General features: G+C 35.7%; 1 protein-coding gene and 1 long non-coding RNA gene across 3 annotated transcripts in view; both read left to right on the forward strand.

Annotated features, from left to right (window-relative positions):
* The window catches only part of LOC135770551 (uncharacterized), a 78,036-nt gene that overhangs the window by 16,688 nt on the left and 46,730 nt on the right, over positions 1 to 14,618 (forward strand). The gene's annotated exons all lie outside the window — the stretch shown is intronic.
* On the forward strand, positions 408 to 13,970 carry ppp5c (protein phosphatase 5, catalytic subunit). Its single transcript, XM_065281778.2, has 13 exons — positions 408 to 549; positions 1,975 to 2,216; positions 3,071 to 3,218; positions 3,848 to 3,969; positions 4,061 to 4,126; positions 4,272 to 4,370; positions 4,632 to 4,737; positions 4,834 to 4,976; positions 5,057 to 5,144; positions 7,092 to 7,132; positions 7,921 to 8,099; positions 11,438 to 11,519; positions 12,897 to 13,970. The coding sequence occupies exons 1-13, from the start codon at positions 462 to 464 to the stop codon at positions 12,957 to 12,959; spliced, it is 1,467 nt and encodes a 488-aa protein (XP_065137850.1). The 5' UTR covers positions 408 to 461; the 3' UTR covers positions 12,960 to 13,970.

The following is a 14,618-nucleotide window of genomic DNA, read 5'->3' on the forward strand; positions in this document are numbered from 1 at the left end:
GTTATTTTTAAATAATTGGTGAATGTTTTTTTCTATGTACATTGATAAGTCACAGTTTGATAAGCAGATGTTACATTTGAGTAATGACTATATTATGACATTTTCTTTTTTGTACTCAATGTTCTTCAATAAAAGGAAAAAAGCTACAGCAATACTATTTGAAACGTTAATATTCGTTAGTATGATTTTATTCTGCATTATTTAACTTCGGGCGTTTGGAAGTTGTTTAACGATGTCGCGATGAATAGACGAACATACAAAACTATAAAAAATATTAACACGTATAATTTTCATATAAAAACTTATATAATGAAACTTCATATAATGACAGTTTCATTATATAATAAAAACTGACAGTGCTCCGCGTGGCTCTGGACTGTTCTAGAGATCCTGCGAAAAGCGCTTTACGACCCCTCGGTTAGTGTTTGCGACAGTGATCCGCGTACACACGGCACACGGTTATGGAACACGGCAGTGAGAAGATGGCGGAAGAGGAGCGGAGTGCCAGTGCAGAGAAACTCAAGGAGAAGGCGAATAACTACTTTAAAGGTAAAAACAGCCCGAATACCTACTATAAATTAAAGACTGACTTAATATGTACAGGGTAGGGCGGTGCTGGATGTTTTATTTGAGTGCTACTGTCTGTAATAATAGAGAGATGTGACTCAATGAGCTGAACACATGATGAATCAGACACATGAGACACTCATTAAAAGAACTTTATTATTGCTTAATTACGTTAGTCATTATTAATTTGTTCAGCTTTATGTCATATGGGGAGGAGATGAAATTGTTAAATTGATGTTTTGTCTTGTTCAGGCTTGAAACCGATAATGGTGTAAAAATGCTGCTTCACTGTCATCATTGTAAAAGACTTGAAAACTTTCTTACGACCGCAGATGCAGTCGCACATACGTCTTTAGTCTGTTGTCTAATAGATTCATTTAAATTACTAATTGTCATTTATTTACAGTCATCATATTATTATAATATAATGCTGCTTGTTGCTCGTATTTTCATAATGTCTTCTTTATTTTTTAAATGTAGATTTCTTGCGGTTTTACAATGTAGATTACACGCAGTGTTTTAGTTTATAAGTGTATGAATAAAGCGACAGGCCTGATGCTTTCTGACTAAATTTGGCTGTGACGGTGACCTCTGAGCTCTTCTGCAGCACTTTTGATCTAAATGACTTGTATCAGGTTCAGGATCTAGATCTAGACTGGGCACAGTGGGCAGTCAATGGGTTACCCAACATAGACTCAAAATTATAAACACGACTGTCCTTTATAATGATAACATTAGAATTATCTTCCATTCATAATTGTTTTATATGTTTTAATGAAGAGTTTGATGCTTGCTACTTCAAATTGCTTAATTCTAGCTTTTTTTTCATCATTTTGCCTCCATTGAACATGCATTTGTGCAACCGATCACCAAACTCTCAGTTCTGGTTCAGATTGGATCTTTTTTGGATAAGCAAAAGACTTGGCTTTTTATTCAACTTTTTCCTATGCTTATATCAACATCTATATTCAAAATGACCAGGCAATAAATATGATAAAGATACATTCTTACATGCAACAATAGTAAATAAATGAAAGGTAGAAAAAGATAACTAGTTATCATAAAACTCTTGTAGGTTAAATCAGATGTATTCATTATTTAAGTATGAACATACATATCTATAAACATGCATATAAAGGAATTATTTAAAAAAATGTGCAAACAGCTCTCTAGAGATCATATTATAAATGCTGCCTCTCTTCACTATTAAATTCACACTTTTACTGCTGTGGCTTCTTCTTAAAGGTGCTACTATATTGTAAGCGAGTGTCACATCATAACTACATCACTCCACCCAATGTTCAAAATGTGCCAAAGTAATCAGTGACTTTGTATGATTATGTCTTATGTTGTAGAGTACCTTATTTGTATTGTCGTTACATTAATGGTCCTGTGCTATTATTTCAGATAAGGACTATGAGAATGCAATCAAGTATTACTCAGAAGCACTGGAGTTGAACCCTACCAATGCCATCTTCTACAGTAACAGGAGTCTGGCCTACCTGCGCACTGAGTGCTATGGCTACGCACTGGCGGATGCCACTCGGGCCCTGGAGCTGGACAAGAACTACATCAAGGGCTACTACCGACGAGCCACCTCCAATATGGCCCTCGGCAAGTTCAAGGCCGCGCTCAAAGATTACGAGACGGTATGAGTGAGGATTTACTTAATTGTTAATGATGCACCGCTATATCAGCCTATAATAGCAGATAAAAGCTAATATTTTCCACAATCGGACATCAGTATTGGTAGAAGTAATCAAATATCAGAATAGAAATTTTGTATCTGTGCATCTTTAGTCATGACCATAATATCACAAGATAACAAATAGTCTATTGGTTATAAGGTTGTACTTTCTTATGTATAATGTAATACATTTTATTTTGGAATGCTAATTTAGATTCATTGTTTTGCATGAAACTTAATTAAATAAAAATAAGGGAAAGGTCTACCCAATACTGAAATGATTAAATAGTTATCCACTTATTCTGTGCATGTAAATGCATTCACTATTGTGTGTATGGGAGTATTTATATAGCTGAGTGGGTTAAAAGGTGGTAGACAAGTCCCTGTCTTTGTTGTGCACTTATAAGATATCTGGACAGGTTTAGACAAACACCTCAAACAGCTAATGACCTCTGTCTGCCTAAAACTGCTGAAACATGCATGTAATGAAAAAGATTTCCAGACGAATTCTTTAAAGATAATTTTTGCAAATTGCTCTCATCAACACTGAAATCAACATGTACCGTGTAAAGTTGTGCAAGCTACAAAAGATGTGATATTGGTGGTAGAAATACATATGACAACTGTTGGGAATTGACAATAGCTTTGTATTAACAATGGATTCTAGTTAAGAAAAAACTGGAGTGCTAAATTAATTTGGTCGTCATTACATTCAGTTCTTAAACATCAGCAGTTTTTCTCTGATGCCAGTTCAACAAAATTTGCTGCCATGAATTGCATTATAATTTTTGCTTCCAATGTTTTCAATATTAACAGGTTGTGCGAGTGCGACCCAATGACAAAGATGCTAAGATGAAGTTTCAGGAATGTAATAAGATTGTCAAGCAGAAGGCTTTTGAACGAGCCATTGCCAGCGATGAGCTTAAGCGCTCTGTTGTTGACTCTTTAGACATTGAGAACATGAGTAAGTCTCTTATTTCTTCTTTTCAATCATACTTTTAAGAACAGTAACAGAAACTTAATTATTTATTGTACCCAGAACAAAAGACTGTGAAAGTGTCAAATAAGTACCATCATTTCGAACCAATCAATTGGAACCAATTAATCACTACAAATATCTAAAAATTCTTAAATTTGAAATTTTCTTGATGAGCAAAATGACCTAATAAAATAACTCTCGTTTTTAGACAAAAAAATATACAATTTAAGTGAATTTGTGCTTAAAACGAGCAAAAACAATCTGCCAATGTGGTAAGAAAAAAATCATAACTTTTTTCTTTGCTGGTTTTTTAAAAGAACAAATTCACTTAAATTTGATATTTTTGTCTGAAATCTAGACTTATTTTTTTAGGTCATTTTGCTCATCAAGAAAATGTGTCTTGATTTAAGAGTTTTTAAATATTTGTACTGACAACAAGATAAAAAATAAAAAGTCTTTTTTTTGCAGTGCAGGAAAATTAAATGATTTAGCATTCTTCATGTTTAAATAGGAACAAAAGTTTACAGTGTAAAGAATAATGGTTTTATTTCTAAAATTGCTAACTACTGTGGTATAAGGTTATTTTTCTAAGCGTTGTTTCTGTTTCTCATCAGCAATTGAGGACGATTATTCTGGACCTAAACTTGAAGATGGAAAGGTGACACTGAAGTTCATGAAAGAACTGATGGATTGGTTTAAAGACCAAAAGAAATTGCACAGAAAGTGTGCTTACCAGGTACAAGTCATTTTCAAATACACAGGCAACAAGGAAAAATAACAATTCCCAATTTTGATGTGCAGTTTTTACTTGTTTATTTGTCTTTTAGATCCTGATTCAAGTGAAAGAAGTTTTATCCAAACTCCCAAGTCTTGTTGAAATAACATTAAAAGAGGTGAGAGAAATTTGTATCTTTTTTATCTTAATTATTTATATTTTACTATATACTATAATTATATCTTAATTTGAATGTATATTGTATACTAGATTGTGTATTGTTGATTATTGGATTTATTTTCTTTCTTTCTTTCTTTCTTTAGACAGAAAAAATAACTATATGTGGGGACACACATGGCCAGTACTATGATCTTTTAAATATCTTGGACTTGAATGGTTTACCATCTCCAACTAATCCTTATGTATCCTTTTACTCTTTGCTTTAACAAGGTTTGTTTATTTCAAGATGACTTTCTTAATACTTTATTCTTCAGTGCTCAGTATTTCAAAGCAAGAGAATTCTTTGTCTTTGTAATCTTTTATAATTTTTTATAATTTTAAGTGGATCAGGGTTCAACAATTAAGATATTTTTTGTAGTTCAGGCCTTTGGTTCATTTTTTTTACCTGCCCTGACAAAACATTATTGAGATCCTGAAAATTAGCCTTGACTTTAGGGTATTAGCTGTTCAACGGTGACTTTGTGGATCGCGGCTCTTTCTCTGTAGAAGTCATTCTCGTACTCTTTGGCTTCAAACTGCTTTATCCAGACCACTTCCACCTACTCAGAGGTGAGGACACACCAAAGTTTCAGATTTTTCTTACTATGTTCTCAAAGACATTAAGTTTTTAATTTTGCCTTGTAACCTATACTCTTTACTATGAAGGCAACCATGAGACGGATAACATGAATCAGATGTATGGGTTCGAGGGTGAGGTCAAAGCGAAGTATACTGCCCAGATGTTCCAGCTGTTTAGTGAGGTCTTCCAGTGGCTTCCACTTGCCCAGTGCATCAATTCTAAAGTCCTGGTAAGTAACACGGTTAGGACATTCAGTCGATGTACTGTTGGCATTATAAAGCTTGTAAGTGATGTTGAGATGCGTTTCAGGTGATGCATGGAGGACTGTTCAGTGAAGATGGTGTGACTTTAGATGACATTAGAAAGATCGAAAGAAATAGGCAACCGCCAGACTCGGGTAAGAATCATTGTACATTACAATACTACTACTGTTTTATCAACTTTATAAAGTCTTGCTGTAATTAGCAGGGTTTGCTAAGGCAAGCATCACCTTTATTAAGATGACACTCTCACAATCACTCAGAATGCCTCGGCAACCACATGACGACACACTCACAACCATTTAGAAAATCTTAGCAGCCAAATACAATCACTCTCACAACAAGAGGTCGACCGATATGGCTTTTTCTCTGGCCGATGCCGATATTTAGAAATCAGGGCAGCCGATGGCGGATATGTTTGGCCGATTTTCTATATGTACATAATAATCAAAATGTTATCATCATTAGCAGATATTTTAAATGTAAAAATGTCACTATTTAAGTCAAAGTATTTAAAAAAATTATGACTGGTCTTTCTGAAGAGTGTTACAACCTCCTCTGCACCATGCATTTATCAGACACAGATTTTACCTGACACTCTGCTGTCATCATATTTGATCAGTTTTTTACCATGGCTTTTATTGCTTTGTAGGATAAAATCCTTATTTGGTAGACCTGATAAATTATTTATTCATCATAAAGTTAACATAGTAAATGTCTATGTTTTTTAGTTGAGACTGTTATTTAAGGCAAATCTTTCTAAACACATTTACATTCTCATTTCTGAGGCGCTATAAGTGAATGATTGTGCTGACAGTGACGTCTTGTGAGTTTAGTGTTGGGACAGATCTGTTGTTTCAACCGTTCATTCAAACGGATCCGTTCAAAGGAGTCAGTTCGCGAATCGGACGCGCTGTGTTCTAATCCAGGCTGAGCAGCGCAAAACTGTAAACAAAGTGTTACTGTAACAACACGAAAAACATTTCCTCGGTGGATATGATTTGGTCTTCCGACCTTTCGCCATCGGGTCAGTTTTGTTTTGAGTAATAAAAGCAGGGAGACAGTTTAAAGACAGAAAGCGTGCGCGCGCGGCTCTGCTCTCTCTGTCACGCAAACAAAACTCATCATCACTCATTAATCACATGAAATGAGCCTAATCTTTGCACGGACAGTGCCCCGCGAGACACAAGCCCGTCGCGCTGTTGTACTGGCTGCTTAATTTGCGCGATACCGCCATCGTTTACTAAAGCTGTTTGTAAACAAGGCACGGCTGCACACACACTTGCAGCAAGAGGCAGCGTCACGAGTTCTACAACAACGCTTAGGTGCCCGCAGATGCGCCTCCCTAATTTTGCATCAAAATCGGCCAAAGCCTCAGAATATCTTGACAACAACATAATGACACTCACAACCACTCAGAATTCATTGGCAAGCACATAGAATCACTCTCATAACCAAAGAATATCTTAGCAACCACATGACGACACACTCACAACCACTCAGAAAACCTTGGCAACCTCTGAGGGAGCAGTGGGCGTTCGGTACACCATGAGAGTATCATAGAACGTACAGAGGGTGGTGTATCCCAGGTTTTTATTTATTTATTATTTTTTTAACCTTTATTTTTCCAGTAAGGTTCCATTAAGATTAAAAGAAATCTTCTCTTCCAGGGAGTCCTTGCGAAGATGGCCGTGTTAAAGTTTCAAATAAACACATAACACACAAAACAAATTCTTAACAAACAAAGTTAAAAAAAACATTTATTCTAAATCAACAAATTAATTAAAACAGCAACATACCTCACTCACAACCTCAGTTTTTTGCCTCGGTTTGGAGTATGGTTACACCCCTACTCATAACCACTCAGAAAACCTTAGCAACCAGATAACGACATACTGACAACCACTCATAATACTTCAACTCAGATCTCATCATCAGCTTCTCAGAACACCCTAGCAACTGCAAAAACAACACCACACCAGTGCCCTGGCATTTACAACACTTGATTATTGTTTTGCGGTAGATAACAGGACAGACCTTATCATTAGTCATGTTTTAATTTGTCATTTGACTCTGTTGTGCAGGTCCAATGTGTGATCTCCTATGGTCAGACCCTCAGCCGCAGGTAAGTTGTCTGTTCTAGTCTCATCTCAGTTTCAAGAAAATGTTTGTAATAACCTGTATTTTACCTGCACTGGCAACTCATCAAATATAATCTGATCTTGTTCTGTTTCACAAATCTGAAGAAAATTATTAACACAAACAGTTGTACTTTTACAATTTTTGTTGAGGAGATTGCGTGAAGAATACTGTGGAAGTGCCCCAGATCTGTTTGGTTAACATTTTTTTTTAAATATCTATATTTATGGCTGCATGATAATTCGCATGTGATTGTCATGAGCATCTCATCAGTTAACCGGTTCCTTGATTAGTAGTAAATCGCCTTCACCTGCTTTCAGATGGAGCGGCATTTACTACAAAAAGCTGTAGTTTACTGACAATCAGGGCAATTTTGCATTCATCGCGGACGTATCGCATGTGGTAATATATGCGATATGGCTCAGCTTGTAAGTGAACTATGGCTTTGTGTAGTAAATGCGGCTCCATCTGAAAGCAGGTGAAGGTGATTTACTACTAATCAAGGAACTGGCTTTACGGACGATATTTATTGTGCTGCCCTAAAAATATTTGTGTTCAGCAAAACAAAGAAATGTATACAGGTTTGGAGGTTGAGTAAATAATGACAGAATTTTTTTTCTTTTTTGTAAACTATTTAATAGCTTTCCGTGTTGATTGACGTAGTTAACCAATGAAACCTTATTTGTAAAGTATTACTATGAAAGTTTGTAAGGTACAATTGTTTGGCTGTAGATGTGATTATTTTATAATGAATCAGATTTTTTTAATATTTAGAATGGAAGATCTATCAGTAAACGGGGCGTGAGCTGTCAGTTTGGTCCTGATGTTACTGACCGCTTCCTGGAACAGAACAAACTACAGTTCATAGTTCGCAGTCATGAGGTGAAAGGCGAGGGCTATGAGGTCACACACTCAGGGAAATGCATCACCGTGTTCTCAGCGCCAAACTACTGGTAAAGAAATCTTTTGCTATGTTTATTATTGCATCATTACATTAATGAGGTTTTCACGGGTAAACTAATACAGTTAAGGTACCTCTAGGACATCGTTGTACATTACCTGATCTGTAATACATAGTTAAAAGCAAGTATATTTCCCACATATACAGTGCTTAAAATGATTATTTAACCCAACCAGCTGCTCTAAACTAATAGTATAGATGATTTCAAAAATTTTTTCAATGAAAACAAAATCATTTGTTTATTTTACTGTGATGTTAATCCAGCAGTATGTCTAAGCCCTTTAGTAACAGGAGTATTTCTAATGCTAAAATATATTGTTTGTTATCCATCAATTTTCAAATTGACTGTTTTACTAGAAACCCAGTAAAAATAAGAAAGCACTTCAGATGCCCAATTGCAGTTATTTACTTGCAGTCCTTGTTAAGTCATTTCTGACTTCTGAGCTAAACTGCTAAAATTTGCCAACTTAAATTTGGGTATAAAACGTGAATTAAATTTGACATGATGAAATTTCGAGAAATCTCTGAAAAGAGTCCACATTAAACAGAGGTGTAAAGTACTCGAGTAAATGTACTTCGTTACTGTACTTAAGTATTTTTTGGGCTACTTTGTACTTGTACTGAGTATCAAAAATATAGGCAACTTTTACTCTCTACTCAATTACATTTTCGATTGGGTATTTGTACTCTTTACTCCACTACATTTGAAATAACACTTAACGTTACTCGCTACATTGTTTATTCGTCAAATAAAAACGAGACGAAAGTGTCAGAGAGTGATGATGGATAGAATCTGTGGTCGCGAGGTGTTACACGCACACACACAACTGAGGGACTTCAATTGGCGCTGCGCAGAGCAATCGTATGAAATCAAAGTACTGCGAGAGCGAATCAAATGCATACGGAGAAGTCTGGTCTCGTGGTACTTTGATGTCAAACGCTGAATGGCTTGCGTTGAGCCACCGTAGCGGGACATCTGCGTGCTGCGTATGTCATAAACTGTAGAGAAAAGTTCGCGTCTGGACTGAAAGAAGAGATAAAGAGCAAACATATGGATGCATATCACATTTGCTTCAGTCAAGGGACCCTTTGTTAAACATGTGATGCTACAATCAAAACAAAGTGATGCGCGATTGCAGGAGGGTCATCCCGCAACTCAAAGGCAAGCACAAATGTTTATATACTCTGATGCTACTTTATCAGCTAACCTGAGTTACATAACTTGATATAACTTACTATATAGGCCAAAATAAACCAGCGAGGTCCTGTACTGATTGCCCAAGTAACTTAAGTACATTATAAGATTGATAATAAGTGTACAATTTCACTGTCTTCACATTTAATCAAGTATGCTGTAATGTATTTACTGTAAACAGGGATGCATGACGGAAGAAATAGTGCACTTAATGTGAGAGAGTGGTGTTACGTACTACATGTGTTTACAATTAATCTTTCAAATGAACAACTTCACGTTTTTAATATACATTATCATATAGCCTATCTGTTGGTGTAATTTTAGTTTACTGGATTTTTTTTAAAATATTAAAATTATATCTTTTTTAGGATAGGCCTATATAAGAATATTTGGTAACACTTTACAATAAGGTTCATTAGTTAACAGTAGTTAATGTATTAACCAACTTGAACAAACCATGAGCAATACATTTGTTACATTATTTATTCATCTTTGTTAATGTTAGTTAATAAAAATGTAAGCTTTAATTGTTTGTTCATGTTAGTTCAGAGTGCATTAACTAATGTTAACAAGATTTAAATAAAGTATTAGTAATTGTTGAAATTAACAAAGATGAATAAATGCTGTATAAGTGCAGTTCATTATTAGTTCATGTTAACTAATGTAGCTAACTAATGTTAACTAATGAACCTTATTGTAAAGTGTTACCATATATTTATATCACAAAGTTAGGCTATATATTTTTCAGCATGGCACATTTAAATTTTATGTAGATTTCTAGACCAAAATCTCATGGCATTTAGTTGAATAAAATTAGACTAAAGCTAAATCAATTCAGATGACAAAAATATGACTAAAACTAAATTACATTTTAGTCAAAAGACTATGACTATGTTTAATCTGTGTTTGTTCTGCCAGGTGAAAATTTTGAGGTGTTTGATTTCTTTTCTATATTAGGAAATAAAACCTCATAAATAAACTTTCTTAGTTTTCACTGCCCCGACATACAATGTCTCTTTGTGTTGAGGACTAGTGCATCTTTGAGCCAACATTCAATACGAGTAAAAATACTTGAGTACTTTTAAATTGGGTTACTTTAATACTTTTACTCAAGTCATATTTAAATTGGTGACTTGTAACTTGTAGTGTAATTTTCACAGTAAGGAATTTGTACTTTTACTCAAGTATGGCTTTCAGCTACTCTTTACACCTCTGACATTAAAACACTTAGCGATGTTGGTTGATCTTCGAGACAAATATAAAAAGGTTGTCTAATAAATTTTTACATTTTTAATTTTAAAGTGATGAAATTTTCACAATATACTAAACTGATTTACAGTATTTCCAACCTTTCTCTTTGGAGACTCCCTACGTGCATATAGGGCAGTCAAACCCCCCAACCCTCAAGCACACAGGGGTTGGCAAACTACGGCCCACTGGGCTCTTTATCGACCAGCACAGCAGTTTTTAAATGTGCTTAATATCATTGCATTTACATTGGGATTTTGGTTCGATATGACTAATTTGGTGCAATACAAACAAAATCCAATAGATGGTGCAGGTCTGGATTCCTGGTGTGCTTGGAGTTCACTGCTGCTTTGATTTGTGTTGAGCACAAAAAAATAAAGTGGACTATGATAATGTCTGAATTGCCAAGATAATACTGCCATTTTTAGGTTACAATCTGCTATTTTCATTGGTTTTCAAAAGATATTTTCATGGTGATGGATATGTAGTAATACTAAGGGTTTGGGAGCTCAGATTGTTAATATGATAGATATTTATACATATTGAAACATTTTACCTAAGAGATAATTTTAACTACCTGATCTTAGCATTGTAAGCTTGTAATTATAAAAAAAAAAATTTGGAGTGCATCTTTATTTGACCTCAAACTAAGCATATCAGATCCCACGCCTCCTGTTGGGAACCACTGTACTAGAATTTATTGTCATGCCATCATATCTGCGTCTGGTGGTGATACTCTATGCATGTAATAACTGATTTTTATATCGCATCATCAGTTATGGATAACAGCATATTAGTTTGAGATCTTTATTTTGTTTTATATCTGTTTTGTTTCCAATGTGTGTTCATGACTGATTATTTCTTGTGTGCATCTTTTTTGTCCTCAGTGACCAGATGGGTAATAAAGGAGCTTACATTCACCTCAGGGGTTCAGATCTTAAGCCAGAGTTTCATCAGTTTTCTGCTGTGGTTAGTAGCTTTCACAAGTTATGATAGTCAAGTATTTGTCAATTGTGCATTGTAGTTTTTAAATATTTCAAACGAATTTTGAGACAATAATGTATAAATGCTGATTATGTTGAGATATACACTCACCTAAAGGATTATTAGGAACACCTGTTTAATTTCTCATTAATGCAATTATCTAATCAACCAATCACATGGCAGTTGCTTCAATGCATTTAGGGGTGTGGTCCTGGTCAAGACAATCTCCTGAACTCCAAACTGAATGTCAGAATGGGAAAGAAAGGTGATTTAAGCAATTTTGAGCGTGGCATGGTTGTTGGTGCCAGACGGGCCGGTCTGAGTATTTCACAATCTGCTCAGTTACTGGGATTTTCATGCACAACCATTTCTAGGGTTTACAAAGAATGTTGTGAAAAGGGAAAAACATCAAGTATGCGTCAGTCCTGTGGGCGAAAATGCCTTGTTGATGCTAGAGGTCAGAGGAGAATGGGCCGACTGATTCAAGCTGATAGAAGAGCAACTTTGACTGAAATAACAACCGAGGTATGCAGCAAAGCATTTGTGAAGCCACAACACGCACAACCTTGAGGCGGATGGGATACAACAGCAGAAGACCCAACGGGTACCACTCATTTGCACTTCAATAGGAAAAAGGCTACAATTTGTACGAGCTCACCAAAATTGGACCGTTGAAGACTGGAAAAATGTTGCCTGGTCTGATGAGTCTCGATTTCTGTTGAGACATTAAGATGGTAGAGTCAGAATTTGGCGTAAACAGAATGAGAACATGGGTCCATCATGCCTTGTTACCACTGTGCAGGCTGGTGGTGTTGGTGTAATGGTGTGGAGGATGTTTTCTTGGCACACTTTAGACCCCTTGGTGCCAATTGGGCATCGTTTAAATGCCACAGCCTACCTGAGCATTGTTTCTGACCATGTCCATCCCTTTATGACCACCATGTACTCATCCTCTGATGGCTACTTCCAGCAGGATAATGCACCATGTCACAAAGCTCAAATCATTTCAAATTGGTTTCTTGAACATGACAATGAGTTCACCGTACTAAAATTGCCCCCAAAGTCACCAGATCTCAACCCAATAGAGCATCGTTGGGATGTGGTGGAACGGGAGCTTCGTGCCCTGGATGTGCATCCCACAAATCTCCATCAACTGCAAGATGCTATCCTATCAATATGGGACAACATTTCTAAAGAATGCTTTCAGCACCTTGTTAAATCAATGCCACTTAGAATTAAGGCAGTTCTGAAGGCGAAGCAGGTCAAACACAGTATTAGTATGGTGTTCCTAATAATCCTTTAGGTGAGTGTCCTATTGATAAATGCAGACTTTTTACAGTTTTTTTCTCTTCCTGTCCTCAGCCTCATCCAAATGTCAAGCCGATGGCATATGCCAACTCTCTCATGCAGATGGGGATGATGTAGAGGTCTCTGGTGCTGATTTTATTCCACACAAGCTGCTCTGGTCCACACCGGTTCATCCAAATCCACTCTTACATTCGTCTCATCTGTTTGTTTCTAGTATACACGCACATATACGGTTCGACAGTGTTCAACAAGCCTGTGCTTTCATTGTTTCGGGAAGATATCACTTACCAAGTCTTGAATGGTGATGCCTTGACTTTTAAAAAGAAAAAAAATTGCAATGACTTTGTCTACTTGCTCACTAGTGGATCTGATTCTTGTGTTCAGAAATCCCTTTCATTAATCATGTGTTCATTCATATTCAGCTGTTTGATATCTGATTGAATGTTTAGCTGTATGATACAGAAGCTGATTTGTACCAAAGAATGAGCAATCATATGTGATGCAGGACAAAGAGCGTTGATGTAAGAATAAACCAGAGACTTTCACTTAAAGTTGTTCTGTGTAGGGCCAAAATCAAAGCAGTATGAATACCTAACAATCCTACATCTTAACATTGTGGTACTTGATTACTGTAGCAGTAAAATTATTCTGTGCATCTTGAATCAAAAAGCCAGTTTTAATGATAAATGCCAGGTTTGGATCTTTCCCTTTCAGCAGGGGAGAGGCTCAGTAGCTGTTTTTTTTCTGTAGGGATCTCCCACATTCACCGTTTTCCCACATGCTTAACCCAAACTGCATTGGAGGAAGTGTTTAACCCTCATACCTTCCACTGTATGTTTGTCCAGCCAACCCTGAACACTCTGTGGACTCTGAATAATAAAGCAGAAATGTACCTTCTTCTCTTTAAACGCACAGCAGCCATGTCCCATTCCCCTGAATTTTTAGATAATATTATATACACCAATGTGTATGTATATATATTACTGTATCAATGAAATTTCTGTGTACATGTTCTTTGGAAACAGACGTTATTGAATAAAAAAATTCCAGTCCAATAAATCTAGAATGCAGTCATACTTTTATTGTGGATAATATTTGATCTTGACAAGTTTGTATTGTGTACATTGCTGACATCATGAAGGACCAAGTGGGCATACATACAGTTTTATAACTATATCTAATGCACAACAGTTATGTCTGGCTGATTATGTTTTAAATAAAATCTTGAATATAAATTAATCTGGTACTGTGAAAATTGTATCAATCACAGTTTTGACGTTTACTTCAGAGCCATTTTTGGTTTTTATATTCACTTTCACATGCATACAGATCTAAATGGAAACATATTCTAAACAACCGGGTATCTTGCCTTTTAGCCCATCAGATGAAACGTCATGAAATGAATGAATTATTATTTATGATCCTCACATTAGGATTCCTTTGTGGTGTTTTCCAAAGGCATTTTTCTCTGTGATGTCTTTATATTTATTAACCAAGATAAATAAGACAAATCAGTGCTTGAAAAGCAAGACTTTTCACAATTCCTTATGACAAATCATCCTAAATGATTTAAAGAACATTGTGTAAAAATAATAATCTTCATATTTATAATATTGCCTAAGAAAGATCTGTAAAAGAATTCCAGCTAACTACGTGGCGCTATTACCCATCTTATAAAATAGCAAATCACGGTCATTACTTGTGTGAAACCTTCAAGAAAGTTTTTTACTACTTGATATTTATTTTCTCTTACAATTATATAACTATAATATGATG

This window comes from Paramisgurnus dabryanus, chromosome 8 (assembly GCF_030506205.2).
Source record: "Paramisgurnus dabryanus chromosome 8, PD_genome_1.1, whole genome shotgun sequence".
Taxonomy (NCBI): Eukaryota; Metazoa; Chordata; class Actinopteri; order Cypriniformes; family Cobitidae; genus Paramisgurnus; species Paramisgurnus dabryanus.

Bases quoted from the DNA above. Each gene is read 5' to 3' on its own strand.
- ppp5c (XM_065281778.2), top strand. From the start codon at position 462: ATGGAACACGGCAGTGAGAAGATGGCGGAAGAGGAGCGGAGTGCCAGT. The intron at 3,970-4,060 runs GTACAAGTCATT...TTTGTCTTTTAG, and splicing joins ACAGAAAGTGTGCTTACCAG to ATCCTGATTCAAGTGAAAGA. The intron at 8,100-11,437 runs GTAAAGAAATCT...TTTTGTCCTCAG, and splicing joins TTCTCAGCGCCAAACTACTG to TGACCAGATGGGTAATAAAG.